This window comes from Prosopis cineraria, unplaced genomic scaffold, assembly GCF_029017545.1.
Source record: "Prosopis cineraria cultivar Desert tree isolate PC_DT_omini unplaced genomic scaffold, ASM2901754v1 PC4, whole genome shotgun sequence".
Classification (NCBI taxonomy): domain Eukaryota; kingdom Viridiplantae; phylum Streptophyta; class Magnoliopsida; order Fabales; family Fabaceae; genus Prosopis; species Prosopis cineraria.
Genome location: NW_026555335.1, coordinates 420,633 through 448,440, shown reverse-complemented (window position 1 = coordinate 448,440; position 27,808 = coordinate 420,633). Strand labels below are relative to the sequence as shown.

General features: G+C 37.4%; 2 protein-coding genes across 3 annotated transcripts; one reads left to right on the top strand and one right to left on the bottom strand.

The window, feature by feature from the left end:
- Positions 1–394: 394 nt before the first annotated feature.
- LOC129310087 (pheophytinase, chloroplastic) lies at positions 395–11,079 on the bottom strand. 2 transcript variants are annotated; one of them, XM_054951925.1, is made up of 8 exons: positions 10,692–11,079; positions 10,040–10,132; positions 8,838–9,049; positions 7,915–8,059; positions 7,755–7,827; positions 7,503–7,649; positions 7,233–7,358; positions 395–691 (listed from the first exon to the last, which is right to left on the bottom strand). In XM_054951925.1, exons 1-8 carry the CDS (start codon positions 10,970–10,972, stop codon positions 614–616), a joined length of 1,155 nt encoding a protein of 384 aa, XP_054807900.1. In that variant the 5' UTR covers positions 10,973–11,079; the 3' UTR covers positions 395–613. The 2 variants fall into 2 exon arrangements, with proteins under 2 accessions (XP_054807900.1, XP_054807901.1); XM_054951926.1 differs by lacking the exon at positions 10,040–10,132 and having other exon boundaries at positions 10,692–11,077.
- Positions 11,080–21,805: 10,726 nt separating this feature from the next.
- LOC129308286 (auxin-induced protein 5NG4-like) lies at positions 21,806–23,256 on the top strand. The gene is made up of 6 exons (XM_054949357.1): positions 21,806–21,978; positions 22,067–22,244; positions 22,323–22,559; positions 22,674–22,776; positions 22,858–23,033; positions 23,077–23,256. Exons 1-6 carry the CDS (start codon positions 21,806–21,808, stop codon positions 23,254–23,256), a joined length of 1,047 nt encoding a protein of 348 aa, XP_054805332.1.
- Positions 23,257–27,808: the final 4,552 nt, after the last annotated feature.

The following is a 27,808-nucleotide window of genomic DNA, read 5'->3' as shown; positions in this document are numbered from 1 at the left end:
CATTCAACATCTCCTTGCTTGCAAACATGAATTATTCTTTCCTCCCACTTTGTGAATTCAAGAGAGGCACAGGGGGTTGGAAAGTTCCCAAGACACTTGGGCTCGCATTATGTGCCACATGAGCCAAAGCTCTTGAGTACCCTTGTGTTAGTTGGAGCTACACCGCCCATCACTTGGCAGGAACCCATATCCCTAACTCTCCCAATCAACTTCTTTGATGACTACAAAAGGGAACCATAAGAAGACACCAAGGATCCATATATTAAAGGCTAAAAGTCTCTAATGAGACATTCTCTAATATCTCTTGTAATGTCCTAACTTTTTAATTTCGTTTTTCTCTTTTCTTAGAATCATTGACTTTGTATGAAATAAAAGACATTTTGATATTTTGAAATTTCAAAACAGTGAAAATTTGTAATTTTTATAATCATTGGCATGGAGATAAATTTTTCACGTTTACCATGGATATGCCACGCAAATAAGTGTGTAATGCTTCAATATATACAAGAAAAATAATAAATAAACTAATTCTCGACAGCTGCAATTTCAATTTGAGAAACATTCACTCCTCCAGTGCATTAAGCAGCATCAACCAACTCACAGCAAAATCCAATCAACTAACTGTTGAGGGTTCAGCATGCTTTGCCACAAATGACTCGATAAGCGGGTTCACAAGATGAGGCGCTTCATCCTTCATGCCATCATTTAATAATCAATGACATCATGACCAAATACACAATAAAGTCAGAAAAACCGATTGTGATGGAACTCTACTGCTAAACAGATAAATATGCAGAGATAATAGAGATTAATGACCAACAAATCAGGAGAAATACTGGGGTTTGATAATAATAATCCCAAAAGGCTGAATCAATGTTACAAAAGACACTTCAGCGATTCAAACAAACCCTATTCCCAAGTTACAGTCGGAACTCACAACACTACTATGGAACCCAAACACATGCAATGCTATCTAAGCATGCCCTCTGGTTTTTGAGAGCCAGTCTCTCCCTTGAACAAAACCCAAAAGTAATGACTACTCCCCCCCAAATGAAACTAACGGCTACTATAACCCAAAAGCAAAGTGCACAGTCTCCCACACCAAGTTCTGCTAAAGCAGACCTAAAACCACTATGAGTCAATACTAGGTTTGACTAGCTTTCTCCTTAAGAGTAAGGAGAGCAAGGTCAACGTTCTGCCCCTTAGAAAGATGCTTTCCCTTTTCTTGTATTTTTTTGAATCTCCTCTTATAGGTTTTTCCAGCAAAACAGAGTCTATCATTACCCTCCCCTAAAAGCTTCACCTTGTCCTCAAGGGGAAAATGTGGAAATTGCCTAGCAAAAGCAGCCGCATCCTCCCATGAATTCTCAAAGTCTGGCAGATCTTTCCACTTGACTAAAACTTCCAGCTGGCCGTTCATGAGTTTGCGAGCTTTACAAATGTCTTGAGGCTGAACTTGCAACTCCCATTCAGCAGAAAGAGCAGGCGGAATAGTTGGGATCACAACAGTAGAGGAAATTGATTTTTTAAGTTGAGAAATGTGAAAGACAGGGTGGATTCTAGCTGTAGGAGGGAGTTCCAGCTTGTAGGCCACCTGACCAACCCTCTTGATAACTCTAAATGGGCCATAAAAGCGTGGGCTGAGCTTTTCATTGATCCTTTTAGCCAAGGACTTCAACCTGTAAGGTCTAATTCGCACATATACCATGTCACCCACCTCCAACTGTACATCACGCCTATGCTTATCAGCTTGCTCCTTCATTTTTTGTTGAGCCAAGTTCAGGTTTTCCTTCAAAACAGCAATTATGTGATTGCGGGCTTGAAGTTGGTCATTAACAGCCTCAATTGGTGAAGGTTCATCACTGAGCTTGCAGAAAACGGGTGGATCTCGTCCATATACAGCCCTAAAAGGTGTCATTCTGGATGCACTATGGTATGTGGTGTTGTACCAATATTCAGCCCAAGATAACCATTGAACCCATTAAGTGGGTTTTTCAGTTGTGAAGCAACGTAAATAAGTTTCCAGCCCCCTATTCAGTACCTCAGTTTGGCCGTCTGTTTCCGGGTGATAAGCGGAACTAAGGCGTAACTGAGTTCCAGCCCGGTTAAATATCTCTTGCCAAAATTGACTGATAAAAATTCGATCTCTATCAGACACAATGGTTTTTGGAAAACCATGCAATTTGACAATCTCATTCACAAATTTGACAGCAACATCTTGGGCAGTAAACGGGTGCGAAAGAGCGAGAAAATGAGCATATTTAGTGAGACGATCCACCACAACCATGATTGTATCGTACCTCTTGGCTCTAGGAAGCCCGGTAATGAAATCCATGCTAATATCTTCCCATACTTGTTGAGGAATGGGTAGAGGTTGTAACAGCCCAGCTGGGGATAAGGCTTGATATTTATTTTTTTGACACGTATCACATTGAGCTACATATTGCTGAATATCCTTCTTCATGCCCTCCCAATATACCACCTGAATCAGCCTTTTATAAGTGCGTAAGTAGCCCGAATGTCCTCCTACCGGTGAGTCATGAAATTCTTTGAGTAATAATGGAATTCTACAAGACCCTCTTGGTAGGACCAACCTCTCCTTATAGTGTAAGCACCCCTTTTTAATGCTATACCCCTCGACACTGTTGGGCTTTGTGATAAGTTGCTGCATCACAGCCTTGAATTTAGGGTCCGCCATCACCTCTTTTTCCCAATCTTCAATTTCATCATACTGCCATAAGGAAAACCCATTTATTTCTAGGTTCTCCTCTTGTCTTGAGAGCGCATCAGCAGCCCTATTTTCCTTGCCCGGCTTGTACACTATCTCAAATTTATACCCCATTAATTTGGATACCCAGTGTTGTTGATTTTCCTCAACAATTCTCTGTTCCAACAAGAATTTAAGCGCCTTTTGATCAGTTCGGATGATAAATTTGTGGCCCCATAGGTAGTGAAGCCACTTCTTAACCGCCATAACAATCGCCATCAACTCTCTTTCATAAATGGAACACTGTTGAGCCCTGTTAGATAGCTTTTGGCTATAATAAGCTATTGGCTTGCCCCCTTGCATCAACACTGCCCCCACACTCGTCCCAGAAGCATCAGTTTCGAGTTCAAAAGGAACAGAGAAATCGGGTAAAGTCAACACAGGAACAGTTGTCATGGCTGTTTTGAGCTTCTCAAATGCCTCTTCAGCCACGTTGGTCCATTTGAATGCATCCTTTTTGAGCATATCAGTGAGTGGACATGCTATCTTCCCATAATTTTTCACAAACCTTCTATAATAACCGGTCAGCCCTAAAAAACCTCTCAACGATTTCACATTCTGAGGTTTGGGCCATTTGATCATGCTCTCAATCTTAGCCGGATCAGCTTGTACCCCTTCTTGAGATATGATGTGCCCAAGATATTCAATCTTCGGTTGGGCAAACATGCACTTCTTCAAGTTAATCACCAGTTGGTTCCCTTTTAAAATAAAAAAGACATCCTCCAAGTGCTTGAGGTGAGTAGTTAAATCACTACTATAAACAAGTATATCATCAAAAAATACAAGCACAAATTTGCATAAGTATTCATGAAATACCTCATTCATTAGTGATTGAAAAGTTGAGGGAGCATTGGTAAGTCCAAAAGGCATTACCTTGAATTCATAGTGCCCCTCATGTGTTCTAAAAGCTATCTTTGGTTCATCTCCAGTTTGTATCCTAATTTGATGATATCCTGATTTGAGATCCAGCTTTGTAAAAACAGTTGCTCCTTTAAGCTCATCAAGCAACTCATCAATGGCTGGAATGGGAAACTTATCCGGGACTGTGATCTTGTTTAAAGCCCTGTAATCCATGCAAAATCTCCAACTCCCATCCTTCTTTTTAACCAACAGCACCGGGCTTGAGTAAAGGCTGTGACTTGGCTGTATAATTCCAGCCTTAAGCATATCCTTGACCATGTTTTCAATCTCATTTTTTTGGGCATGTGGATACCTGTAGGGCCGTATATTTAGGGGTTGTTCCCCGGGCTTGATGACAATCGCATGATCATGAGGACGGGGTGGTGGTAATCCCTCAACTGGTTGGCAGACCGCAATAAACTTATGGAGTAGTGATCGAATTTCTGGAAGCACCGACTGGGCCTCATGCATGTCTCCCCCTTGTGATAGACCATTATATTCAATCATGAAAACCTCCTCTCTTTTTTGCACTAATTGAATTAATGATTTGAGGGAGACTTGAGTCTTAGCCAAGGTAGGATCACCTTTTAAGCATACTCGGTTACCCCTCTTTCCTATTTCCATTGTTAACTGTCCCCAATTCATCTTCACATCTCCTAAGGACTTGAGCCATTCAACCCCTAGCACAGCATCTACTCCACTTAGAGGAAAAGGGTAGAATGTTTGAATAATATTGAGCCCCTGTACCTTCAGACTAAGGTCCCTACATCGTTGGTTCCTCTTAAGATTGTAGCCATCCCCGACTGTGATCGTATACGTAGGAATTTCTTCATAAGGCATCTGCTTCTTGGTCATGAAACCTTCTGATATGAAGTTATGGGTTGCTCCACTGTCAATCAACACTATAATTTCTTCACTCTCCATCACTCCTTTCACCTTCATCGTGTCATTTCCCCCCAAACCAGCAATGGAGTTCATTGACAGCTCCATTTTTGTTGCTGTCATATCCTCCTCTTCATTAATTCCTGTAAGTTCGTCCCCCTGCTCGTCATCTTCTGGCTGTTTTGGTGGTTCGGTTTCCATGATCAACACATGTAGCTGTTTGTTTCTGCAGGTGTGTCCTGGTCCGAACTTATCTCCACACTTAAAGCAGAGTCCGAGTTCCCTCCGTCGTGTGATTTCGGCCTCTGACAGTCTTCGCACAGTGTTTCCTCCTCTGGCCGAAGCATGCCCAGTCGAAGAGCTTGCTGTTTTTGACTCGTAACTCTTCGTTTCAGTCTTCCGCGTCGCATCTGTTGCTGTAGAAGGGACCACCGTGTTTTTCCAGGGATCCGCCACGTGCGTAACTCGTGTATAATAAGTCTGGGTTGAGTCGGTTGTTGGCCCACCTAAAAATTTCTGGATTCTGGGTACCCGAATTTCTCTGGCCCGTTCGACTTCCAGGTTCCTCTCTTCAACCCGAATGGCCATTTCCATCACCTCGCGTAACGTGAAAGCATTGGTGAGTTTCAACTCTGCTCTAATCTCGGTTCTTAATCCCCTTCTGAATGTTGCGACCAAACACGCTTCAGGTGCATCCTTCAAGGGCGCAGAGAGACGTTCGAACTCCTCTACATATTCTAGGACCGAGCCTTCTTGCTTCGCTGCCAACAACATCTCGTACTCATCTCCCAGCTGAGAAGGATGGAATCTGTGCAAGGCCTCGATCTTGAATTCAGACCAGCTTCGCAAGGGTGTTCTAGTGTCAACCCATTGGTACCAGTTCAGGGCTCTACCTTCCAGGCATACTACTGCAGCCTCCAGCTTCTCTTTCTCTTCCATGGAGTTAACCTAGAAATACCTCTCTACTCTGAAGAACCATCCCAAAGGGTCTTCTCCATTGAATACCGGTAACTCCAACTTTCTATACTTGCTAGGTTCTCTATCCGTTCCTGCACTTGTCTCTGCTGATTCTTCTTGGTGGCTCTTCCCACTCCCATGTAAGAGTGACTCGCTTCCCTTCCTATTTTTGTCTGATAATCGCCCCAAGGTTCCGCCTAAATCCTTCATCATGTCTCTAAGAGAAGTCACGTCTCTAGTTAGACTCCCCACTGTCTCCTTCAACTCTTGCAACTCAGGGTCAGCGTATTGCACCCTCTCCTCCATTTCTCTCCACACACAGGTCCTTAAATCGACCTGCTTTGATACCAAATGATGGAACTCTACTGCTAAACAGATAAATATGCAGAGATAATAGAGATTAATGACCAACAAATCAGGAGAAATACTGGGGTTTGATAATAATAATCCCAAAAGGCTGAATCAATGTTACAAAAGACACTTCAGCGATTCAAACAAACCCTATTCCCAAGTTACAGCCGGAACTCACAACACTACTATGGAACCCAAACACATGCAATGCTATCTAAGCATGCCCTCTGGTTTTTGAGAGCCAGTCTCTCCCTTGAACAAAACCCAAAAGTAATGACTACTCCCCCCCAAATGAAACTAACGGCTACTATAACCCAAAAGCAAAGTGCACAGTCTCCCACACCAAGTTCTGCTAAAGCAGACCTAAAACTACTATGAGTCAATACTAGGTTTGACTAGCTTTCTCCTTAAGAGTAAGGAGAGCAAGGTCAACGTTCTGCCCCTTAGAAAGATGCTTTCCCTTTTCTTGTATTTTTCTGAATCTCCTCTTATAGGTTTTTCCAGCAAAACAGAGTCTATCAGATTGAAAGAGAGACATTATACAATAAGAAAATTGAAGAGTGGGAAATTTCCAGGGCCTTGGCTTAAAATGACATCCAAAAATTAACAGGCTGTTTGGTACAAATGGAATAGATTATAAAGAAAAATAGAATTGAAAAGAAAAGGATTTTGTGGACAAAAAGGGTCTTTCGTACTCTAAATACAAGAAGCAATGAGAAAGGACAATTACTGTTAAGTAGTAATAATAATAATGATAGGAATATAATAGATATTGCATATATCATTTTAATGAAAAGGGATTCTCTTTCCAGTCCTAAGCCAAACAGTGTAAGGGATCGCTCAAGATTTGAACAATTTAAATCTATACTAACAGAATAATATAATTATGGAATTTAGGGGTATAAATTGATCCCAAGCAAATAAATTCAACATACAGTAAAAATGCCAAGCTCATAAAACAGAATTAGGAAATTCAAAATATCGCAACAATCCTAGGTGCATTGAGAAGGCTTTCCTAGATAAATAAATCTCCATCAATTATTACTGGAAGGTAGGGCACATGCGTCTAGCAGATAGTAAAAAGTCTTCTTTCACCCATAGCATGTATATAATAACTGTCTGCATTCTAACATGCCTCAATGTTCATTGAATCTGTTAGATGATGGTAAAAGCTAAAAACTTTGAAGGGTGTGATTTGCAGGTCAAATAAAGGTGAACCATACCACCTTTTAAGAAACAATGGAGGAGGAAAAGGAAAAAAAAAAAAAATCAGGAGTTCAACAAAGAAGCAAAATCAGAACTCCTCACAGGCATGTATGTAGAGACTAGAGAGAGTACAAGCATGACACTCTTGAAACACAAAGAGAGAAAGAACCTGGGGGCAGTGGCCAACATTTGGAAGGACAATGAAATCTTCCACAGAATCAAAATACTTAAAGTTTCTTCCAATCTCAATTGGTTCCCACGGATCCTTGTCACCCCATGCTATCAAAACTGGGCACTGAGAAAAAGGAGAGAGAAGTTCAAATAAAATATTTCATTTTAGCCTTCTAACATATATTCACTTGTTTAATTCCTCATGACACACGTCTAAGATTTTTTTTTTTTTTTAAATTTGCATGCGTTGTGGGGAAAGGAGGCTTACTTTCACTTGGGGTAGTAATTCCTCAGGAAGAGGGCCACCTGAATAACAAATAAACTCAAGAAAAACTTCTGCTGCTCCAGGTTGCAGCCCTGGATTAAGGATGATTTGTACAAGCTCATTTGTCACCTTCGAGGTATCGTGGTAGCACTAGGGGAAAAAAAAAGAATTGGAGGCAACAATTACGATTGCAGTAGAGACAATTTACTATAGCCTCTGCATTCAGATGTAAATCATTCAATAATGACAGAGTACCTGGCAAAGAATGCTCCTAACGGATTCTTTAGTTGCAACAGCATTGAAAAACAACTTGCCAACAGCAGTGTCCCTGTAAAGTCAGGAAGGTGATAGTAAAATTTCCCAGGAAAATTTGTACCCGAAAGTCAACATAAAGAATCTTGCATTTCATTTGTACCTGAGCAATCTCTGGAATGTTCTAATGAAAGGTCTTCCATACCAAGGCTGCTTCTTTATATGAAGCATGCGCAGAGAGATATTAAGAAGGATAATGCCCTTGCAGATTTGCGGCTCCATTACTGCTGCTTGAAGACCAACCACACCTGCAGAAAAATAAGGAACAACTCTGTGATAATAGCGTAGAAACTGAAATCTCAAGTAAAATAAATTTAGGAAGGACAATACAATTGACTGCACATCAGAATATCTCGTCAATCAACTCATAATCACTCTATGTTTTACAGGTCATCAATCAATATTCTTCTTTCACATGTAAGCAACAAGACTTGTCCTCAAAATGGTGCAAAGAATCTCACACCCAGCTTGAAGACATTAGAGGGAAAAGTTATTCTACAAAGATTCTTAGTAAGGACATCAGTAATGAGTCCTTCAAAATGCTTATTTCAAAAGTATATTGAGTAATATTCTATCAAACTCCTCCTCAGTTGTTTTTCTTGATTTAGCTGGACTGGATTGAGATCTTGAAGGATGCTCTTGTAAACTTGAGGACATCAATCAAAAGTAATCTCCATACAAAGTCTCATTAATCATGCATATTGTGCTTTCAAGGGAAGATCCATGCAGCCACACTCACATGACATTCAGCGAGCTCAATGCAGATTACAGAGCATAGTTGACTAAATGTTTGGAATCCAGAATAACATAGTAATAGTCACACTAATCAGTGGATTCTTTTTTATTTAAGTTCTGTATAGAAGATAAATCAATTGTAGCTATTGATAATTAATAAAATTTTAAGTGACAGGTGCAAACAGAGAAGTAAAATGAACATTTGAAACAAAGAACAAACGAAAAAGAGTAGCTGCCAAATCCTGCTGGGAAACATCCTGAAAAATAAACCAGAGTTTCAAAAGAATTCACCTCCGATGGAATTGCATACGAAGAATGCGTCATCCTTAACAATGTCAACACAAAACTCATTTAATTGGGAAGCCCATGTCTCAAAACTATAAAAGGAGTCATCTCTAATTTGACGAGGATTTGGTTTATCTGAATATCCATAACCAATAAGATCAATAGAGTAAACCCGATGAGATTTTGCAAGAACTGGAATATTTTTCCTCCAGTGGTCACTGCAATGATGCGTATTCTTAGTCACTCCAAGGAACAAAATAAGAATGGAACCAAACAGATCAAACAATAAAACTTACATACAGGCAATTTGTGATGTGACAAGCGATGATTATAAGCTCATTAAAATGTCAAAGCATATATGCATTAATTGAAGAAAAAATCTCAAGTTAACTTGACAGAAAGCCAAATCCTTTTCTCTATTCTTCACAGAGGTCATGGGAAAAAGAAAGGGCAGCAAGGAGCTTTTAGTGTTGTGCTCCTTTTGCTGGAGCTTGGCGGTATTTGGCTGGAGCGTAATTGCTACACCCATGGACATACTCACGGAGAGTATTATCATATTCATATCATATGCATGTTTAGCTGTACGAAGGAAGGATGCTTGTACTACAGAACTATGCCAACTATTTACTAATTCGTAGAAAAAGTGTATTATTAACTTAACATGTGCGACTGTATCTAGCAGAAATTGATAAAAACTATCATATCTCTAAACAATTTATCACATTGACTGACTTGGTTCCCTATCCTAGTTACAAACTTCGCATAGCAAATAAACCATTGAGACCTTACCATTAATAAGTAAAAAAGGAAGCTACTTCGAATTTCCAGCAAAAGATGGTCAACTTTGTTTTTGGGAAAATTAATTTTAGATTGAAACTAAAAAAAGATAACTATTCCTATCTGATAACATGGAGCAGTAAAATAATAAAAGTGGAATAGAACCTTTTCATTGCGTGGAATAGTTTGACTGATAGTTTCACAATTCTAACTTCCATAAACTTCATAAACAACTTTTACAGGAATTTAACTAGCTTTCTTCTGAAGCTTCGATATCAACAATCCCAATCGAGACCCTAATTTGATTTCAAAGCATAACCAACATGAGCACCAAACATTTCTAAATAGAAATTCTTTCAAGCAATTATTCCATTGATACCAATGGCATTTAGTTGTCTGCTAATAAGAAGCAAAGTATGAACAATGTGGACCTGTTTGCTCCAAAACCATGCACTAGAACCAATGCGGGGCCATTGTTTCCGGAATACTGATAGCGAACAGAGTAACCCCTCCAGTTCCAAATGCTTGAAACCCAAAAATGGAGCATAAGAGTATATTGAGAAAAACAAAGTAATCAAGCTCACTCCACTGACTGGCGCAAAAGAAGGAAGACGGCGGAATGGATAAAAATAGGGAAGGGCTAACATGTCATAACGAATATAATGTTAAAGCAGGAAGCACACACCTATTTTCCATTGGCCTAGCAACAAAGAATTTTTTATTTTATTTTTTTGGGCGGGGTTTTTTTTTTGGGGGGGGGGGGTTATAATTAGGTGCTGCAAAAAATTCTGAATAGAAACAGAAAAGGGACAAAAAATACCACACTTTAAACAACATGGCTGAAACAGCTATGATGAAACAAAATGAAGTGAAATATGGAAGCTGGAAAAGAGAAATAACACCTCGAATGCTTCTTCGAGACTCAAGTAAATTAATCTGACAAATAAACTACACCTTACCTTGAGGCAACAAAAAGGCAAAAGCCCTGGTTTTCTAAGCCAAAAGTTACTTCCAAACCAAAAAAAGAAAGCATGATACGCAAAAACTTGGGTTAATTCATTGAAGCCTGGTTAAAACAACTACCGGGTTTGAACCTCGAGCTCTGCGTCATTGAAGTCCAGCGGTATTTCAGGAGCGAGAATGGTCTTCTGCTCTATTTGACCATGCAAACCAGAAAATCCGACAATTCCAATTGATTTGAAGCGTTTAATTTTCATAAGTGGACGTTGAGTAATTAATTTGGGTAAATGGGCTTTGAGATTAATGCAGATTGACGAAGCAGTCATGTCGTATCGCTGAAATGAGGAGCAGTAAGGGAAATCAATCTGTGAAACGGGCGTTACTTGGAGAGCCGGGCGCGCCATAGTTCCACAAGAGAGACTGAGAACGCGTTCAAAGTGCAAAATAATGTTTCTGAATTAAGCGAAGTTCCTCTGCTCTGCTGACGCTTGAGCTCAGCAGCAGAGTCAAATAATGGAAGTGGGAGCCGAATTCTAAAGCTAGAGGTTTCTAGCAAGCCACGTAGCTTACTCAAAAAAATGTGATTCTATGAAGACGTTCCATATTAACCCCAAAAAAAAAAAAAAAAAAGACGATCTGAGGCAGTTATTCATATGGCTCTACTGCCTCTAAAATCTTCAGGAAAAAAAAAACTTCTAAATTCTAAAATTTCAATTGATAGGAAGTAAAAATTCATGGAAAAAATTATAAGAAGCCGTATTCACAAATAAAATAAATTTAATTTGATCATATATTTTTTAATATATATTTTTATAAGTATAATGTAGGATTTACCAATAACAAATATCAGCCATGTCAATTTTAGTAGGTTATTTTTATATATAAATTCAATACTTTTATTTGATTTTTATGATTTATAAATATTTACACCCAATAAATATAACGATCATAGCTATTCATGAACATAGCTCGTAGCATGGGCATCAAGTTAACCTATAGATATCTTTTCTTTTATTAAGTCCAAATGTTCCATCTTAGATGCAGCAGGAAAATTTCAAATGAACTAGGAATCTAGCTTTCTAAATCCTTCCGGTAAGTACCTTGGTACTTGAACTGATGCAAAAAAAGATAAATCCAAAATTTATGAACACATTCTAAATTCTATTGATAGTAGAATTTCCTCTTAAAACAATAAATTACTTTCTCAAGTCTCTAGGCCCATTCTAATAAAATATGTACTTTCTACTTCTACTATGTCAATTCTTTCTTGTGTAAGATTATCGCATCACATTTACAATATTATTGATGCCAAACAAGTGGTTTCCTTTTGGGGCTTAGACAAAGGAAAGAAAACGCTTACATCTTGCCAAAAAAGATTTATTGTTTACCTAAAAAGGATTTATTGTTTACCTCAACTGAAGTTGGAAGATTGGGTTTGAGAAATGCTAAAAATATGAATGTGGCTCTTTTGATCTAATCATTGGCAGTTTGCAAACGAAGAATCCATCTCTATCTCTTGTGAGTTGTGGTGAAAAATGTCTAACTTAACTAATTGCAACGGGTAATCTCTATAGTTTTTGATCTAATCATCCCAAGTCCAAACCCTTTGATAGTAGCTAAATAGAACATGCCCGTAATTAAGTCTTTGTATGGTGTTAATTCTGCTAAAACAATCTTAAAGACTCCAATTTCTTTCCCTGAGACCTCTGACAGAATTATGTGGAGTAAATGTTCTTATTCTATTCATTTGGGCTACTCTTATATTACTCAAGATATGAAGGTTAGCCCACATACTAATGAAGAGATATGGAGTTTTATTTGGAAACTCAATGTACTATATAAAACTCTTCTATTTATTTGGAAGCTAATCCATAAGGCATTCCCTACTGGTGACATTCTTCAAAATCACCATTTATTGACTTCTATTCTATGTTTTTGGTTGTGATTGTCTTGAAACCTTAAGCCATGTTTTTTGTGACTATCCATTTTCCAAGGCTATTTGGTTTAGAGCTTTATCCATTCGCTTAACAAATATATCAAAATATGGCTTGATAAACTGGATTCTAATTGCATAAGCATGATTTAATTACCTTAGAGAGAATCTTCACTCTGTTTCATCTTATTTAGCTCAAGAGTGTCCAGTTTAACAAGTCATCAAGGAGTTTAATGAACATTTCAATTTCAACAAGACTACATGCAATTAGAAATCTAATCATTCAAGTAGAGCTTCCTTCAAATTTAGTGAGAAAATCTCTAATTTTAACAGGTCCTCAATTGACTCAAGGTTTTTAAACTCAATGCTAGCATGATAGATTGAAATATGGAAATTCAAAAAGAAAATAGTAACTCATTGTCAAGGTCATAGCATTTTCAATGAAGAGGAAATTTAGAGTATGATGTTTCAAAAATTTGCTTTTTTGCTACTAGATCCATTTTATGGAGTCATGTATTAGAAAAATAAGAAGTTATGAGTCTGCATACACTTCTAAAACCAGAACTCGATCACACTTAAAGATATGCATGCAATGCCTATTATAGATAGGTTGATAGATGCTAAGGTCTATTATCATTTATAGACTATTTTTCAAGGTATGATCAAATCTTTATGGCTAAGGAAGACATTTATAAGATCGCTTTCAGGTGTTTGGACTCTATTAGGTCATTTGAATGGGTAGTCATGCCATTTCGTCTTAATAATGCTAGGGCCTCCTATCAACAGGCCATGAATGTTATTTTTCATGATATGATAAGAAAACACCTAAAAATATACATAGATGATATTATAGTAAAATCAAAAAGGGCAAAAGATTATATCGATCACTTGAGGAAAAGTTTTCTTCATATGAGAAAGGTAGGCCTTAAATTAAATCCATTGAAATGTGCATTTGGTGTACTTGCAGGCAATTTTCTTGGGTTCCTGGTCCACAAGCATAGGGTTGAAGTAGACCAAAATAAGGCATGGGTTATCTTAAAGGCAAAGGTGCCCAAAGTCAAAAAAAGAGCCATGAAGGTTTATGGGGCAAGCCAATTATATCTTCTAAAGGTTACTCGTTTATCTTAGTAGCCACAGATTATTTTACAAAATAGGTAACGGTGACCTCTATGAAAAAGGTCAAGTAAGATTATATGATTAACTTCATATGTGGGAAGATCATTTTCCAATATAGGATTCCTTAAACAATCATGACAAAAATCAAGGAACCATGTTTACTAGGAGTACCTTTAGGGCCTTTGTCAAGGAAAGAGGTATTAAATTACTAACATCTAGCTCACATTATCCTTAGGCAAATGGACAAGCTAAAGCTTCTAATAAAATAATTTAGGGCTTTTAAACAAGATGATAGAAGAAAACTCTAGGGAATGGCATGAGCTACTTCTAAAAGCATTATGAGCAAATGAAACTTCAAAAAGGGAGGCTACTAGCATGGGCCCGTATATATTAACATACAAGCAGAAGGCCATGTTGCTTTTAGAAATGGCTATTCCTTCACTACGAATTTCTAAGAGTTTAGGAGAGCATATAGAACTTTGAAAAGGGAGGCTACTAGCATGAGCCCGTATATATTAACTTACAAGCAGAAGGCCATGTTGCCTTTAGAAATGGCTATTCCTTCACTATGAATTTCCAAGAGTTTAGGAATAAGCACTGAAGGATACAATAAAGCAATTCTAAACGAGTTGATTTAATTAAATGAGATACGCTTACAAGCATTAAATGACATAATTGTCCAAAAGAAAGAAGTTTCTAGAATTTACAATAAAAGAATAAAAAAGAAACAATTTCAGCTAGGTGAGCTTGTGTGGAAGCTTATCTTATCACTTGAAACTAAAGACTAGGCAATTGGTAAATTTTCATCTAACTAGGAGGGACCTTTCAAAATATCTCAAATACTTAAAGGTAACATATATTAGTTATCCAGTCTCAACAAATGCATGAACCATAAATGAAAAATACTTAAAGAAATATTATTCATCATCGGAATAAAGCAGTATAGACCTAAGGACTAGGGCAGCCTTAGGATAGGAATTCAACAAAATGCAATAAAGAGACTTATATAAATTGATCCAAAAATTTGCATACGTACATAAGTGAAAAGAAAATTTACAAATGAAAAAAAATGGGGGGAGGCCTTTCAAGTCTCAATAGCTTTGTCTAAACTAGCCTTTGCTTCCCTATGAAGAGACTTAGGTTCCTCCAAATTAGATGCTTGCGACAGATGGGCAGCCTGTAACATCTTCTCTCTTTGGGAAGTCCTTTAGAATTATTTTCTAGACTTAAAGGTAAGATAAGATTGCATTTAAGATAGTTTAAGATTTAGGGAAATTCATAATATCTTAGTTTTTAGAAATTTATTAATATTAGGAAGAAATTATGCCATGGTAATTTGAATTTATCACCTGATTACTTGAGTAAGGAAGATTTACATAAAATGAAATAAAATTTAAGGATTTCATTTCAAGACATATTCTCGAGGAAGGATAAATTAATAAGGTTAGTTAGATTTAATAAAGAGGATCTTAACTTTTTTTTATTCAAGAAATTATGTTTATTTAAATTATAATGAAACCAAATACAATTAAGATTTAATTTCTTTTATTTTTTTTAAAGAACCTTGGTTAATAGTAAATAAATTATACTAGAGGATTTAAAGCATTAAAAATAACATGGAGAGAAAATATAACAAAATCTAATATATATATATATATATATATATAATATGTATATAATGTGAAAATAAAATAAGGGAAAACATGATAAAGAAAGAAAAGATAAAAGACAAGTAAATCAAGAGGAAAAAAATAAAATTTAAAATAGTATTAAGAAGTAGAAAAAAAGTTAAAAAGAAAAAAAGAAAGAAGAAAGTTAAAATAATTAATACACACACACACAAACATATTAAAACTGATGGTGGACGGCCCACCCTTGGTTAATTGATTTAGGGTGAGGGTGCTATAAATACCCTTGTCCCAATCATTCAACAGGTGATTTATTCCTTATATTCTGCAGTAGCGTATGGTGAGGAATTGAGAGAGTGAATAGCATGCGATGCAAAAATTTATAGAAAATCTATCAAGTATTTTAAGAATGGGACGAGGCTTTCTAAGGCTAGAGGTGTTTGGAGTTTTTTAAGGAACTCTTTAATTTTGCTTTCACATTTGAGTTAATTGGAGGATCTCTCACATGAAGACATCACATTCTTTGACTGAACTCAATTGCAGGGAAATTCTTTCATGTTGTTTTGTATACACATATTGGTACGTATTTATAAATTTTATAATACTTATACTACCTTGAATCTAATAAAGCATATCTATTATAATGTTTTGTGAAAATTTGGTTTAATGAAGAGTAAATAGAGATTGGAAATTTATGTCACATAGTGAAACACTTAAGAATGCTATGTTTCTTGTATGAAAATTTAGAATTGGATAGACGCTAATTGATCTTGATTGATTATATAGTTTAACTATGACAATGGTGTAAATACAATATATGGTGTAAAATTTAATTGTGATGTGAGGATTCAAATGTAACTGCTTTGTATGATAGTTCAAAGTCATCAAACATTATTGAATAATTATGTGATAAATGAAATTGTGATTAACTTTAAAATATATTGAAATTGTTCTATTCATGATGTGGCTACAGGTTGTGAGATAAAATAGAGGAAATAAGCTATGATCATGATCACGCATTTGCCCCTATGTGGTGCGCATGGAGTGGCTTTATTATGTGCTCAAGCTACTTAGTTCCTTTGACTAGGGTTGGGATAGGCTCAATACTTTTTTGGGCACCCCTTTTGGTTGAAGGGGAAGTTAAGGCTTGATATGGAGTAACGGAGCCTTTGGCTAAGCATAAGCTCCTTTCACCTAAGGCTTTAGCATGAGGAAATAAAGAGGAGATAAGGAAGAACTTAATATGAAATAAAATGAACATCTAATCTATTAATATTGTCCTTTTAATGGTTTAAAATTTTTGACTATAATATTGGTTTGCCATTTATTTGGATGGTATATATTTGAAGTATTAGATAAGTTTAATGGATTCTCACATCTTTTATCTAAATTCTTATGTCATATGACTTAAACATTTCTAGCATGCTTGTGTTACTTATGAGATAGTTATATATGAGATAAAATGTTTTTCAAGCATGCTAGCTAATGAGGATTATTGCATTGAATTTAGATATATTTTGAATTTCTTTATGATGATTATTAGTGTAAAGTAAAATATTTATGAAAACCCACTGGATCAAGTCATCTACCAGCTGTGGATACATCATAACCTTCAAGAGGTTACTGAGATATTGTCTCACCCCTTTCTTAATTACTGCAAGAACCAATAATAGAGCTCAAGGAAGGAAGACTCAAGGACTACCAACTTCATGATAAGTATGGCCTTGGAGGAAGAAGCCTGCTGCCGTACCTAGGGCCACCTAACTTAGACATTTTATTTATTTAATTGATATTTTTTTTATATTGGACTGTATTACTTTTAGTCTTCGAGCCCCAAGTTAAGGTAATTTGACTAAAGGCATGAGTATATATTTTATTTATTTTATTTCTATTTATCTTTTATCTGAGTTATAATTGAGCAAGTTTATTCCTTTCCTACTATATAGTAGGCTACATAAAGGAGTTTGCTCCTTTCCTACTATAATAGATATGAATAGTTGATTGATTGTAGATTTATTATGGGATTAATATTTTTAATCTTTTTTTGCTATGGTAGCCTTGAATCTTATGTGAAAACCTTTTTTATCATAGTAAGGGCTCATGTTAGTTGACTAGGCTTGCTTTAAATGTCATGGTAGAAGTAAGGGTAATTCTTTTTCTACCATAATAGTTAGGTTGTTCTTTTTCTACCATGGTAAGTGTAAATTTTGGGTTAGGGTTGTTTCACAACCTCCTTAGACTGAAGGGTGCCTAGTCTTCCTTGAACCTTGACTAGCTTTACCTCTAAGGCCCTTTTCTTAGCTTCTTCCAACTCCTTATATACTCTCCAATTATTGTTCCAACTCTGCCTTCTTCGCTCTTAACACTTGAATATGCTCGGCCTCAATGGCTAAGTCATTAGCCTAGCTATCTAGGGTTTTCATTTTCGTAAGCATCTTAGGAGGGGTTGGTTGAACTCCCTATTTAGCCTTGATATTGGCCATTAGGTCAGGCAACACCTTAAGATGAGTGTAAATTTAGGGAAAGGTGTATAGAAGTTAGGTATAAAGCATCTCGACTATTAGCAACAGTCTTTTTAAACAAACGTATTTAAGCCCTTGAGGACCTCCTCAAAATGAGGTTCTCAGAGCTACATTGGGTCCTTTTTTATGAAGAACTTAATAATGTCCTAGGCTTCCTTAATAAAGAAGTCCTTACAGAACTCAGGCCTTACAAAGTACCCGCTCGAGGATTGTCGAAAAGGAGGTGGAGCCAATAAAAAACAAGATGAACAATCAAACAGAGCAAAATGAAGAAGGAGTCAAGTACCAAATTAAAGAGCTTACCTCTATAGTTATAGGAGCCTTGCCTATATCTATAGATCCCTCGAGCCTCAGTGCAGGAATTGTACTAGCCCCAACTTACAGTAAAGGATATTGTAAGACTATAACATCTTGTGAAGGGACTGAGGCGATAAGCTCTAATTCTTGAGTGGTTAGAGCTATTTGAGGACCTATTAATGAAGTGGTCCCTATAGCCCTAGATGGAGTAGGCGTGGCTACCTCATAGAGCATCAGGTTCCCCTAAAGTTTCTAAGCTATCGCCACCAAGAAGAGGGGTTAAGACAAGGATGGAGATATCTTGCTCTTGCTCCTCCTCCTTGTCAATATCACCCATCAGAATATGACGACAGTGGCTATTGTTAGGTTGGCTTCTTGGGGTAGCCCCAGCAGCATTCAAGCTAGAGACAACACCAATTAAGGGATTTTTTTTTTCTTCTTCTTCCTCTCAACTTTAAGCATGGAATCATCTTTAAGTTTCCTCTTGGACCACACCTTCTTTAGCACATTACCTCTCACAACCTGAGAGGTAACTTGTTCACTAGCCTTTTGAGCTACCAAGGTGAAAGAAGTAGCCATAGAAGTAGAAGAAAGGGCTAAAGCATCCAAGTTATCTTTCAAGAAGGTTAGTAGTTGAGGTACCTGCACCTAATTCCACTATGCAAAATAAAGTACTAATCAGCACCAATTATAAACTTAAAATAGCAAAGTAGAAATCAAAGAAGCTCACTAATATAGGTCCTTAAAAAAGGCCTGAAGCATTTAAGCCACCATTTGTTGAATCAAAGGCAAGCCTCCCTAGCGACCAACTCTACCTTGCAATGTACTTTAACATCACAAGGCAAGGCCAAGTTAAGGATAGTGCCTCTATCCAATATCTCCAACCTAAACCTCTAGGTGAGACCGTAAAGAATACATTGATTGAGCTTGAATTGACCAGCCACTACTTGGGGGTGATAATACTCTAAGAATGCCTTGGTGGATTTCATGGAGGAAGTAGTCAATGGCAGCCACATCTTCTTCGAAGTGGTGGTCGAGATAAAAATTTCATCTCACAACTTGATATAAGAATTGCAACCTATATGGAACTTGAATCATTAAGGGAAATGGCAATTTGAGACAAGAAGTACCCTCAGTTGATGACCTAGAGACTACTTTTACTAGCAAAAGAATTCAAAATAATCACTTGTTGTATAGGGTAAGTAGCAAGGAGCAAAGTATAGAGGGGTCTCTATAATGGTGTCTTTAGGGGAGGGGCCTGACAAAGATTTAGGAAGTAAGCCATAACCTATAACCTCATAAACCACAAGAGTCTATATAAGTTGTCAAAAGGCTTCCTCTATACAAACTCCATTATCCTGTCATATAGATAACATAAGAATATGGTACTCAAGGAGACATGTGGCCTACAATATAGGTGCTTCACTATGGGCTAATGTTGCGACATGGGCTTCCCTCCGCTTAGGATGAAGATCTATTGGTTTAATATCACCCACAAGAAGACTAGGTTCTCTTCAGCTATAATGAGCTCACCAGCAAGTTCACTCACATTCTTTATAATAATAGAATTATACGAACTAACAACCTTCACCTCAGCCTTGATTTTAGTATCCATGGAGGCATAGGCATGATAGGTGGCAGAAATGTGGAAGAAATCCTCTTTTGCCATGATGGATAAGCCCTAAGGACATAAAAACATCTAAGACAGTGATGGTTATGGGTTGAGCTCAAACAAAAACGCATTGCACCTAAGGGACCAAAAACAGAGCAGGGCCTCAAGGAGGATAATGGGGATGTTCACGTTGACAAGGGACAGTTGAATCAGGTCAAAAAAACCTACTTCCTCTAGAGATCTTAATAGGCAAGTTATAAACACTTCATCCACTTAGCCTAAATAGATGGAGGTAAGGGCCAATTGCATAACTTTCTGTGAAAGGACTCCTTAAAAGGGGAGGTCTCTCAAGCCAATAGCAATTCCCAAAATGTAGACAATGGCTATAGTTTTAAGGATCATAGGGCCTTCTGAATCGATGATCTCTAAGGCTATTGACAAATAGCCAACATCAGTCATAATGGCCGAAGTGAAACTATAAAGGGGAGTACTATATTTAGAAAATCAAAAGATGGGGCTAGAATTTGAAGGAACTAAAAGGAAAAGGAAAGGAATACTATGAGGAAAGACTCACTAGAAGTAGAGACAAGCGATAAGCCTTGCTAAAGACGATGATTCTAGAACAAAATAGGAAAAAAGAAGATAACTTATAAGAAAAATACAGTAGGGAGTAGTTACTAGAGTATCATCTTGTAGAGACTTAAGAGGCTGTGAATAGTAACAAATCATTAGGAAAAGCAGCAGGGGCTACAACCTGAGAGATCTATGCAGCATCAGATTAAGATGCCATTGTCAAAGAACAGAGAAGATGAATAAAGAAGAGCACAAATAAAATAACAGAAACTTGAAGGGCAAAAAAGAGTAAAGAGAATGGAGTGGTAGAAGGAATGACAATAGTAAAAGGAAAGGTTTATAGTCCTAAGGATGTAAAGAAATGAAATGTTAGAATGCTTTTCCATTCAAATGTGCCACATGGCTTACGACCATTAGCTACTTACACACGGGAGGTATTGTTTAGGCCTAAAACGAAGCGTCAAGCCTAAAAGCACAAAGAAAAAGAAAAACTAAAATGACAAGCCTAATACTCAAATGAAAACAAGGCTCGATTCATTCCTAGATGGAGTCGTACCAAGTACATACTTAGTATGACCCTTAAGACTCGAAATGACAAAATGTTAAAGACTATTGAGTGGACATGGGATCATTATCTGACATGCCACGAATCTTGCAGGGCCATACTTGGTGATCACAAATCTTTTGCATATGGGCTTTGGATTCTTCTGGCGTAACGGTCTCAGGCGTGCAATTATAAAGGATGATCAACTGACATTCAAAAACACAGAATCTATACCAAAAACATATTCATGCTTATTTTTTGAATTCAATTTACATTGTATTTTGCACTTAGACTTAGGTTTTTCATAGTTTTCACAATTGTAAACACTCATACTTCATTGTTATTAATCTAATCACCTTTACACCAATTTCTTTGCATCTTTGCATTCAGGTGAATTGAGATAAGAGAACTTAGAACCTTTTATTCATCTTTGAGATTCCACATCTTTGGCATACTTGGTAGTTTATTTTTCAAACACAATCAATTTGTGACGAACATCTCCAAAAAAAAAAATCTAATCACCCTCAATGCAGGTAGGTTTTGGTGGTTTGGTTGCATATATATATGGACGTGGTGGCATTCTGGAGGCATTCTAGTGTTTTTATCCCGCGTTATCGCCAAAACATATGCTAAAATCACGTGCTCCCAGTCGGTTTCACATTAATTGTGCAAATTGAACCGCGAAGTTAATGTGAGATCAGGGAGGAGAAAACGTTGAACAGGATGCATCGTCAGTACTTAGCTACATAGTTATTTGAAGCGCTCTTTCCAAGGTCACTTAATTACTTTCATTTGACGATATTCATATCATACGTATGTCAATGTCATGCTTCATTGCGGGCATTCCAGTCACATCAGTGTATGATGAGCCAGTTCGCATCTTGGTTTATATATATTTCATCTTCTACTGAGCCAACTTTTTTGTTTTAACAAAGTGAGAAGCCAGTGAGTCTGGTTTAGAACCTCAGTACACGGTCACTCGGTCAGTGATCTGCAAGTACAAAAGGATGACATGACAAGCTACGCTTCTTACATCGCAATGATATTAATTCAGATAGCGTATGGTGGATCAAACATCCTCATCAAAGTTGCCATCGACAAGGGCCTCGATCAACTCCTCGTCGTCGTGTACCGCCATGTTATAGCCATGTTCGTGCTATTCCCCTTCGCATTTGTGCTCCGAAGGTATATACATATATGCATGGTTAGCGTCCAGAGATCATGAGTTCAAATTCGATCGCATGTTTGTGAAATATTATGATATTGAAAGCAGGAGACAGCGGCCTGCACTCATTCTCGGTGAAGGTCAAGATCTTTGTGATGCCTTCACTGGGAGCTACAGTTCACCTAAACGTTTATTCTGCAGGCCTTCACTACGTCTCCCCAACAGCAGCCAGTGCCTTGAGCAACGTTGCTCCTGGTTTAACTTTCATCACGGCAGTTATTCTGCGGTAATATAATTCTACTGGCTAGATCTCCTGATTTAAAGTGTAATCATTTCAAAACTGATGATAACGAACTAATGCAAGATGGAGTCGGTGGAGATTAGACAAGCGAGAGGGCAGGCCAAGGTGGTGGGCGCACTGATTTGCGTGGGTGGGGCCCTTATTTTTACGTTTTGGAAAGGAGGGGTTCTGTTGAGGGCATTTGTGGAGAGGCCTCTGATTCTCGTTCACGCGACAAGGCATCACAGGGTGAATGAGATCAAAGGATCGTTTCTTATTCTCCTCAGTCATGTTGCTTGGAGTGCATGGCTCGTTCTGCTGGTGCGATATAGTTAGGCAAACAATGTTACCGTGTTAAGGATGGAGTTCTATTTTATATAAGACCCGGTCGACCCTTTAATTCGTAATACGTTCCATATTATTGTTAGGCTGCAGTGCTCGGTTGTCTCTCAACGTTCTGATACATGCTTCTTCGTATCATTACAGTCCCCTGTGCTTGCCCTGTTTTTTGCCAGAGACTTGAGCTTCTGGAGGCTGGGCTGGGATGACAGCTTTTCACTGTTGTCTATTGCGTGAGCTGTACATATATTAATCCTTTTGTTTCTGCATGGTTGTGTAGAACTAATTGATGGTATTGCAGGGGGTAGTGCCGCTATCGGGCGGGATGTTCTGCTTACAAATATGGTGTATCAGCGTGAAAGGCCCTGTTTTTGTGGCCATGTTTATTCCGCAGTTGCTAGTTTTTGTGGGAATCTTCTCTTCCGTTGCTTTTGCAGGGAGATTTCATCTGAGCAGGTGGTTTTTCATTCATATGAAATGTTGAATTAGATTCAAGTAGGTTGACTTGTTTCATTATTGCAAGTGTATCTTGCTGGGTGCATTTCTGATCACTGGAGGGCTTTACTGTGTTCTCTGGGGCAAGAGTTTAGATGCGGCCCGTGTCACGAAAAAGGGAAAGAACGAGCACAAGAATGGGAACGAGGTGATCCATGTTTGTGTCCAGCAGCAGGAGTCCTGAGCCACAATAGTATTGAAGGAAGAGAGGGCCTGGAAGACAAGAGTACTTGACCCATATATTATGTCAACGGTACGATGCAATGTTGTGCATGTTAATTATAATGCTGAGCAACTGAATTAGACGGTACCCAAATATATATATATATTGGCGCTTTCCTTGTATAACCATCAAGACTCGGAGAGGGCCGGCCCTCACCCATCTCTCCCCCACCATCATCGTCATTAATTCTGTATACGTGTACTCATTTGATTTATATTAACCATTCAATTTGTGAAGCTACAAAGATATGTAAATTAAGTTTCACCATCACCTAGTCGAGTGTTGGGCGTCACGGACCATTTGTCGCGGAGGTAAATAATTAAGTAAAAGAGGGAAGAGGGAAAGGCAGGTAGGAATTAATAAAGAAAATGAACATAGCGATGACAATAGTTAGTTGAGGAAGCGTGACGGGAAAGGGAAGGCAACCTAGGACACGGCTCCTTCTGGGCTGATCAGCCGCTACGTACGTACGTACGTACGTACATCTGCATCAAATGAATCACAGCGTGCTTGAGGTCAAAATGGCCCCATGTAATAGATGCAAGTATAAGTTCAACCATCCGGAGCAGCTGCACTAATGAATAAGGACAAGGAGATGCGTGCGTGTTGACTACAAGAGAAAGGTTGGTATGTCATGGGCGCGTGGATTATGGACTTTGAGAACGTTTGGTTGGTTCTTGGATCTAACGGTCAAATCCCTCCCGCCCCTTAAAATGCCCCCGCGATCTCTTCTGAACTAGTTAGACACACACACACACATATATAATTCTCCCCTTTCCATCCATGCACATTGCCATTGCCTTCTCTTGTATTCATTCAACTCATGCCGCCGCAAAGAAGATGAAGAAGCCTAGAGGATCCCGATCGAGTGCGTGTGAAGATACGGATGTGTTCTTCCTTTCAACCTTTCCGATCCGTCAGGTGTGTATCAACGCATTTTACCGCACAACATCGATCCATATCTCTGGTGTGACCAGGGTTGTTTGTATATATGCCTGTTTCGTGCCAGCCGGGTGCTTGCATTTAATTGAATGACTCGTTTCCGATTGTTTGACTAATTAGTATGTAGGATGGGGGATCCATGCATGATGAAATTGCCTGCGGGAGGAATAATAATGTAGATTCGGAATCCCAGAATATAGTAATTAGGAAGATATATGAATTTAATTAATGAACTAATTAATTAGATGAATGAATGAATGAATGAATGAGTGGAATTTGCAATTTGATCTGAGGGGCATTAGATTAGGTTGAAGGTGCGGGAATGATGATGGTGGAGTGAGAAATGAAAGAGGAGGAGAGGAAATGGAGATGCATGGGAAACTACCAATCAGAGAGAGGAGACTGGTAGTTTTGGGGAGGAGAGGGTGGAGCCATTCATTAATTGGTTGATGGATGGGGATATTATAATTATAAATAAGTCACGCTTATCTCTCTGACTGTTAGCTTTGTTGACCATTGGGTGGCCCACATCCCTTCTGGACCTCCAAACGTCCATGCCCATTCCCTCAATCACATCTCTCTCTCTCTCTCTGGGGGCAATATCCGAATCATCCTCCATGATCTTTTCCGTATAAGGCCTCAAAGCCCAGTAGCTTGGGCTTGGAATAATCTTGATAGTCCGCTGTTTCGCGAATCATGGTTCTGCCCATGCACCGACACCGACACTTTGCAGGACTGCTCCTCTTTTATGAATTTTCCCTGTTAATCCTCTTCTCCGCTCTTCAATATACAAGTTCGCTCCAACGGTTTTTTTTTTTTTTAGTTCTCGACTTTTGTATTTCTCATTTATTTTTTTTGTTTTACAAACTACTTTTCTTGATTGTATGTATAAATAGTGCAGTGAATATGAATAGTTTTCAATATATAAATTAATAAAAGGATGGATATTTTAGAAAAACCAGCACATCTTTAACTATTCCTTGTGAATTAGTTCTTATATTTACAACTGGAGGAAATATTTCAGCTGCTAACCTTCCAGTCCTTTTCATAAAGCCCTCTTAACTAATTTTTTTATAACTTTTCCAAACCATATATCTTTTGATCGGTATAGTTTATTGGGGTAGAAAAAATGGGAGGATGGAAGAGCCGTTTATTAATAATTTAACATAAGAGTGAAAGAGGCAAGGTTAATTTTTGAAAATTCCTCATGAATGTGTCATTAACTTTTTATAAAAAATCTTGCATTGAACTAATTGGTAGGATCTTTATAAGCAAGAGCAAGGGATGAGTGTGTCAATATAATCTAATATATATATATATATATATATATATAGCAAGTTCCATGCAATATATCAAGATTACTATTCTGAGCTCACTTTACCTAAACTTACTTAAACTTATATCATCTCGCGAGTCTTTACATTCTTAAGAGTCTGAAATTCAAGTTTGTTCCACTATTTTTCTCCTCATCAAATGTATTTTTTATTTCTCCCTGGCTTGTTTTTGGGATGGAATGCTTTAACTGAAAGGGGTTTAGTGTTTCTGGTCTCAACATAAATGGAGGCCTATATTATTGGTTTCACTTTGACTGAAAGGAAAGTCATCAGGAGCATCTATTGCAAGATTTGAAGGATTACTTTAAGAAACCAAGATTTACAATAACATCAATGACTTCTTTCACAAACTTAAGAGACCTTAAGTTTCACTAAACCTTCGAATTATATACTATATATACATGTAATTATATGTGAATAGTTACATAGTTGTATATGCATGTGCTATATACAACTAATGTTATTAGGAGATTAATGGAAGGGAGATATCCAAACCCCGATTTCTTTCGTCAATACATGGTTTGTTTTACATACATTAATAATTAATGCTGTTAAATTTGTTTTTGTGTGTGACCACGTGTGATATTATAAATTTCTTATATTTCCATGGTTAGCTTTCCTTTGATCGATCATCGCCACGTGTTAGCTGGTAATACTTGTCATATATTTATTGATGCTTGATCACTCATAAACAAGGGAGACATGATGGTTAAATTTAACATTATGGCATGGTGCATGCAGAATTTTACGAGTGACTGTGCAATGTACGCACGTAGGAGATCGAAAGCTCATGCAATTTCATTTATGCATGCCTCCAGCAAAGGTATGTTCCCAAATATCTTCCTGTCTAACCTGCATATTTTGTTCGTTACTTACTAATAACAATTAGCGATTACAGTGACCATATGTCCATGACCCCTCGATGCTAACTTCGTGGAATATATATATATATATATATATAATTGGTTCGCTGTGTAAGGCTTATAATTAACTTTATTACATATATACGTAGGGGGTTCTATTCCAAAATCATGAAGCTATTCAAAACGACCAGATTCGCATGTCATTTTCACATTGGAAAGTAATTATAATTAACAATATACGAGAGAGTCTGAATCATATACAGTGAGTCAATTCAATACTTTCACACTAGAAATATCCCTTTCTCTGTAATTAATGTGGCCTTGTGTATTATAATTTGTTTGTGATCTTTCTTAGGTTAAAATTATAATCACTTTGCCGCATAATGTTGCCGATCGAAGTGTATTGAAAAGGTTGCCAGAGTATCCGAGCCTTTTCACTCACTTAGCTTGGATCTACGTTAATAATAGTACTACGTACCACAATTTAATGATAAATATATATCATGTACATTCAAATCAGCATTACTCATAATTCCATGCATGCTATAAATTCTGAAATTGTTTCTTTTCAAGAAATATTTTTCCGGATGTATTCTTTGCATCGTTAATTGTCTTCTCTGCTTTAACCAAGTCGATCAATGCTTAGCTGTTATCAAGACTTTTTTTCGCATCTTTTTTTTTATTCATTAACTGCGCATCTTCAACTTTGCTTAGTGAAAAGAGAATTCCATTCCACAGAGCTAACCTTGAAGAAGGGATCAAACCTTATTAATCATACACGTATCCACATCTTTTTTATTTTCTGGTTTGGTTGTAAAGACACCTTGGAAAGCCTTTTAATTTGACACTCATGCTATATATTGAGTATTGAGATGACAATGATTTATATTATGTACCACGAAGTTGAGTGAAATAGTAGATGATACTTCCTGACTAGACTTGAATCTAGAAATATTCACTACCGTTTTATAATAGCTATTTAAGGTGATCTGGCCTAATAATCTATACAAACTATTTTACATTATTCTTGCTGGATTAATCACACATTAATACTCTAATATTCCAACAATTCTTGCATGCATGTTGGTGTGTTTATATGTATTTTATCGAAAGCATATAGATAGAGTATACTGACTTAATTAAGCTTGCAAATATGCATACGGACCAAATTAATGCTAGGTATTAAAAAAATACAATTTAGAAGTCAAATTTGTTGCACTAATTAACCAAATGTAGTTATATACATGTAGAACATGAACATTGACTGTTTATAAGTGCAACATCTGGCTAGAAAACAACATGATGAATTTCATTTTATTGATTATCTACGCTTGTTAATAAGTAGACTGTAACAAATGTATAGGCGTCGAAATT

Excerpts from the sequence above, each read along its gene's own strand:
- LOC129308286 (XM_054949357.1), top strand. The coding sequence starts at position 21,806 with ATGACAAGCTACGCTTCTTACATCGCAATGATATTAATTCAGATAGCG. Across the intron at positions 22,560-22,673 it reads GTGCATGGCTCGTTCTGCTG|TGCTCGGTTGTCTCTCAACG; the intron begins GTGCGATATAGT and ends GTTAGGCTGCAG. Across the intron at positions 23,034-23,076 it reads GGGAGATTTCATCTGAGCAG|GTTGACTTGTTTCATTATTG; the intron begins GTGGTTTTTCAT and ends AGATTCAAGTAG.
- LOC129310087 (XM_054951925.1), bottom strand. The coding sequence starts at position 10,972 with ATGGCGCGCCCGGCTCTCCAAGTAACGCCCGTTTCACAGATTGATTTC. Across the intron at positions 10,133-10,691 it reads GAGCTCGAGGTTCAAACCCG|CATTTGGAACTGGAGGGGTT; the intron begins GTAGTTGTTTTA and ends TTGGGTTTCAAG. Across the intron at positions 8,060-8,837 it reads CGTATGCAATTCCATCGGAG|GTGTGGTTGGTCTTCAAGCA; the intron begins GTGAATTCTTTT and ends ATTTTTCTGCAG.